The sequence below is a fragment of the Bombina bombina genome, chromosome 6, assembly GCF_027579735.1.
Source record: "Bombina bombina isolate aBomBom1 chromosome 6, aBomBom1.pri, whole genome shotgun sequence".
NCBI classification, from domain to species: Eukaryota; Metazoa; Chordata; class Amphibia; order Anura; family Bombinatoridae; genus Bombina; species Bombina bombina.
The window spans coordinates 866,262,378-866,267,396 of NC_069504.1; the positions used below are offsets into that span (position 1 = coordinate 866,262,378).

The window sequence follows — 5,019 nt, forward strand, 5'->3', positions numbered from 1 at the left end:
ATCTTGAATGTCTTCTCACTACCTTAAGCTTAATCTCTCCTAAAATGAACTCCTTATTTTTCCCCCCCTTCTTCCATTGTCTCCACCCCCAAAAATTCTATAACTGTTGATAATTCCATAATTACCCCCTACACCGCACACCCAATATCTTGGGGGGGGGGGTGTCACACTTGACTCAGATCTTTCCTTCGCTCCTCACATTCAGTTCTTGGCTGAAGCCTGCCGCTTCCACCTTAAAAACATTGCTAAAATTAGACATTTCCTTACACAAGATACAACCAAGATTTTAATCCACTCTCTCATCCTTTCCCACCTCGCTTACTGCCACTCCTCTCTGGTCTACCCAGCTGCCGCATAGCTCCTTTACAATCCATTATGAATGCCTCTGCCAGGCTCATCTTCCTTACTCGTCGCTCTTCATCTGCTGCACCTCTCTGCCAATCCCTTCACTGGCTTCCTCTTGCCTCTAGGATTAAACATAAAATCCTCACCCTGACATATAAAGCTCTCAACTGCACTGCTCCCCCCTACATCTCAGAACTTGTCTCTAGATACTGTCCCGTCCCCTTCAATCAGCTCAGGATCTCCTCCTCTCGTTACTTCCTCACATTCCCATTTACAGGACTTCTCCAGACTGGCTCCCATCTTGTGGAATTCCCTGCCTCACTCCATAAGACTCTCCCCTAGTTTTAACAGCTTCAAGCACTCCCTTAAAAAAAAAAAAAAAAAAAAAAATACTATTCAGGGATGCATACTACCAACACTAACCTTCCTATCTCCATTACTTTCCCCTTGAACCCCTTAGAATGTAAGCCTATGGGCCCAGTTGTTTACAGATCAGCAGGGCCCTCTACAAAAGCTATCCTGTACACCGACTATGTTTACAGCGCTGCAGAATCTGTTGGCGCTCTACAAATACCTGATAATATCTGTTTCAGATCAGCCATATCCTTACCTGGAAGTGGCATGGCTATGTGACTTACTTTAAGGTGCCAATTGCCCTGAATTTGCGGAGCAGCAGCTTTGACATACTCAATGTCCAGAGCGCAATAAAGGTTTTTAAAATATATATCTATTAGACAGTACTCAATGTTTATTTTTATTCTTTATTTTCTTCTAGACTGCAAGACTAGTTTCTTAATTAGCCATACACCAATTAAAGCAACAGCAGCCTCAACAGAAAAACTTAGAGAACCTATTGTTATGAACAACCAGAGATCCAGAGGCTTGGAATTAGAATCCAAGGTCACTGCCAGTGCTTTGCCATGGTCTGCGCCAGTTACCATCAGAGGTCCCAGAGTGGCCAAGCCATGTTCTTCCTCTGATTTGGCACCTGTATATTAATTTTACAAATCAGTCATTTAGGGAGTATGTAACCATACTGCCAAATACAGTAAGTTAAAATCCCCATTTAGTGCCCTATATAACTAGACACTCACCCATTCTAGTTTCTCGCTTTCCAATATTTCTGGGTCCTGGATAGATTCGGCCAAGTCTCCTGCTTTGAGGAGATACACAATTTCCAGAATCACAACACCTACAGATTTCCCTTGTACCTTCAACAGGAGACCAGCTGTAGAAGGGAACAAACAACACAAATTTTGCATATTTAACAGGAAAGGGTGTGTAAAACATCATGGGGAAAGTAAATTTAGGTTTAAAAAAAAAAGTGACAACCTTCCACCAGGTATGGAATATGGCTACAGTTCATAGTGTAGTTGAACATTAAAACTGATAAGGGGAAAATATAATTCTATTTAATCATAACTAGATATGCCAAGATTTGTTTTCTATCATACAGGTAAGCCTAAGGAGTGTGTACTTGTGTTGAGCACCATGTACAACAACTGCAAACACTGCTGTCATAGGGCTAAACAAATGTTTACTAGGTTAAGAGTGTTTAATACTACCTAGAACACACACACAAAACAAAAAACAAAAAAAAAAACACAACATTCTAGTGCTATCCATATCAGACAATGGACTCACATGTTACTAGCTTTGTTAAAAGAGCAAGCCTTATTCTCTGGATCAGGTGTCTGGCTTGCTGCAGCCGCCCTTAAATTGCAGGTAATGTAGATCTAGAAGATAAAGATATTGGTCAGGATTCAAGGTTTGAATGCCACAGACTTGAGACCTGTTCAATAAGGATATAAACACGTACTGTAGATGTAGCCACCACAGAAAATCTGAAAGCATCAACTGTAAACTGAAGGATATCAGATCTGGGCCTTGGGGACCTGAATGCTGAAGAGGAATCCTCCTGCCTGCCATCCATCAAGCATCTACAAGCCAATAAATAGTTAACCAAGTGTTTGTCTTCATTAAATTAGTTAACATTAAAGTGTAATTTACCCATTCAGAGCAATTATATCATAGCGAGGAGTGGAGCTGAGATCTGGAGATGATGTAGCCACACAGCTGTCAACAAACACCATCATGGGCACATGGTTATTAGTGGCAAGAGAGGCTTGTATGTTGAAAACGTCACCCAATTGGAAAACTGTAGAGACTCTTTGAGCACTCCAGTCATCTGCAAGAACAACAAGTCAGATTGAGAATGCCAGATACCAGGCTTCCAGAAGTGCAAGCATACTTACCATTCATGAGCTGCAAGGAAAAGTCCAGCTTCTCTTGTACAGACACTGTTGAGCTAAAGGGGTTCCATGTTGGTCTGATGGCATTGCTGCTCACATTGTCATGTCTAGAAGACATTCAGAAAATGTTTACGATCTTTGTCTTTTCTGTAGAGCAGAATTAAGTTCTATAAACAGTTCTCATTATTGGAAATTAAGTCAGAGACCATGACAAGAGGCATGTGCATACTGGATATTAAAGGAACCTAGTGGCGGAAGTCATGCCATTTTACCACTAGCAACCCTTCAATGCTCTGCAGCACTCAAGTGGCCCTTTAGCAGCTCAATGCTAGGTGTTTAATCATTTGCCGGGGATAGTTTTAAAATTACAGTATGACTTTCCCCACTATGTCCCCCTTTAATGGAGTTTAACCAGTTCTTTGCAAGCAATATTGCAACTAGGAAATATTTGTTACAGCACTTGTGTCCCTTTAAATACAGGACTCAAAAGACATTCAAATCAGTGACCGTTTTAACACCCTTATTTTGTAACGCTATATATTATGCTATTATGTTTCTCCTGGTTGTGGGCAAATAAAGTAAACCACTGGTTAGACAAAGCAGATCTGGAGTGGTATGAGTATGTAGCTGACCTCAAAATGCCAGGCTGGGGCTTTAACAAGTCCACTGCTCAATAAAGAGCCAAGGAAGATTTATAAAGGAAGCAGAGAAGCTGTTTATTGGACACAATTCCTACATTGCTTTCATGATTCAGAGGGAGAATGCAATTTTAAATAAATGTCCAATTATTGCCATTAAATTTGCTTCATTCTTTTAGAATCCTTTGTTGAAGGTGCAGCAATGCACTTCTGTGAGCTAGCTGAACACATGGGAGCCAGTGACAAGAGGCATAACTGCAGCCACCAATCGCTAGCTTCCAGTAGTGCATTGCTGCTCCTGAACATACCCGATTATGCATTTCAACAAAAGGATACCATGAGAAAAGACCAAATTAGATTTAAAAAGACAAACTTGGAGTTGTATGGCCCTTTAAAACCAGATTACATTTAAAGGTTTATTTCTCTCTGAAAGATAATGAACTTAAATATGGATTGCAATTACGTATCACAATTAAGTGTTTTGCTAGCAAACTTTACTTATGCAGAAAAAGTGTACCACAATACTCTAATTAGCACACAAAAGGTGATAAGTCTTTTTAAAGGGCTCTTGAGACATACATAAGTGAGCACAGAATGTGTGTAAGATGTATGGTTTGGCACTGCAGCCTCAATTTTCAGCTAGCATTTAAGGTAATATTAGGATCTAATGATCCTTTAATTTTAGAGTGTTCAACATTGGACTGTTCATGCTACTCAGATTGCATGAATCTAGGTCTTGCTGGGTACTCACCTTGGATAATAACACTCTATTTGCACCACAGCACTGTTGGTCCTGATAATTGGAGCATTATTAACAGGAGTTGGGTTGTAGGTCAAACTGGTTCTATAGATCAGGAATTCTGGGGTCATCTGACCGAGAAAAATAAAATTAAGTCTTTGGTGTAGAATGGGGATTACAGTGGTTATACATTCTTAGCCAACATTTTGTTACTTACCTGTAATTCACTACCACATTCTTGAAGCCTATTCTGGAACATCACAAGAGCATTTGTACTCTGGGGGCTTGGTTGGCAACGCTGGGTTCCTAGAGTTAGGTCTGAGGCCTTCACTAGCTTTCCTTTTCCATACAGATCTCTTTGTACAGTGACCACCATGTTGTCTTCTTGACATTGCACACTGATAGGTGAAAGCTGTTCAGAGAGCTGCCTGGATTGACCTAACACTTCATACCGCCTGTTAAATCCATGAGAAACTCCAATAACAGGCTGAGAAGGATAGTTGCGCCACCAATTGTTTACAGGAACAGGCCTCTGGCAAGTTACACCAGCTACCAAAAACAACAGGCACAGCCAGCTTTCCCCAAAAAACCCATTCTGACAGAGAAAGCACTATCAGAAACTGCAGACAAATAGACATTTATACCATCCCACCACCTGTAGATACATTTCAGCTGGAGCAGATAATCACACACACCTGCACATATCTCTCACATGATATAATGATTTTGCATTATAGTCAATCTAAACTTGTATTCAACACATAAAACTTGCAATGTTAATGAATGAAACAAAAAAAAAGAAAAACACTTATGATGTGTCCAGGATTGTCTTGAATGATGTATTGCTTATATGTATTCTATGTTGCATGCTTTGGAATGGTAACCTCACCATATCATATTATTATGGTTTGTATTTATTGTTTATAAACTACTATATCACATCATGAAAACATTACATGTTAAAAAATGCAAATGCAAGGCTATATTTAAATATATATATATATATATATATTAAATATAGGGGGTGTGAGAGAGTAGGTAATAT

General features: G+C 39.8%; 1 protein-coding gene across 1 annotated transcript; it reads right to left on the minus strand.

Annotated features, from left to right (window-relative positions):
- Positions 1-1,106: 1,106 nt before the first annotated feature.
- On the minus strand, positions 1,107-4,401 carry LOC128664718 (zona pellucida sperm-binding protein 3-like). The gene is made up of 8 exons (XM_053719526.1): positions 4,192-4,401; positions 3,987-4,105; positions 2,601-2,704; positions 2,356-2,533; positions 2,165-2,285; positions 1,990-2,081; positions 1,440-1,573; positions 1,107-1,321 (listed from the first exon to the last, which is right to left on the minus strand). The coding sequence occupies exons 1-8, from the start codon at positions 4,348-4,350 to the stop codon at positions 1,107-1,109; spliced, it is 1,122 nt and encodes a 373-aa protein (XP_053575501.1). The 5' UTR covers positions 4,351-4,401.
- Positions 4,402-5,019: the final 618 nt, after the last annotated feature.

Bases quoted from the DNA above. Each gene is read 5' to 3' on its own strand.
- LOC128664718 (XM_053719526.1), bottom strand. From the start codon at position 4,350: ATGGTGGTCACTGTACAAAGAGATCTGTATGGAAAAGGAAAGCTAGTG. The intron at 4,106-4,191 runs GTAAGTAACAAA...TTTCTCGGTCAG, and splicing joins AATGTGGTAGTGAATTACAG to ATGACCCCAGAATTCCTGAT. The intron at 2,286-2,355 runs GTAAATTACACT...ATTGGCTTGTAG, and splicing joins GATATAATTGCTCTGAATGG to ATGCTTGATGGATGGCAGGC.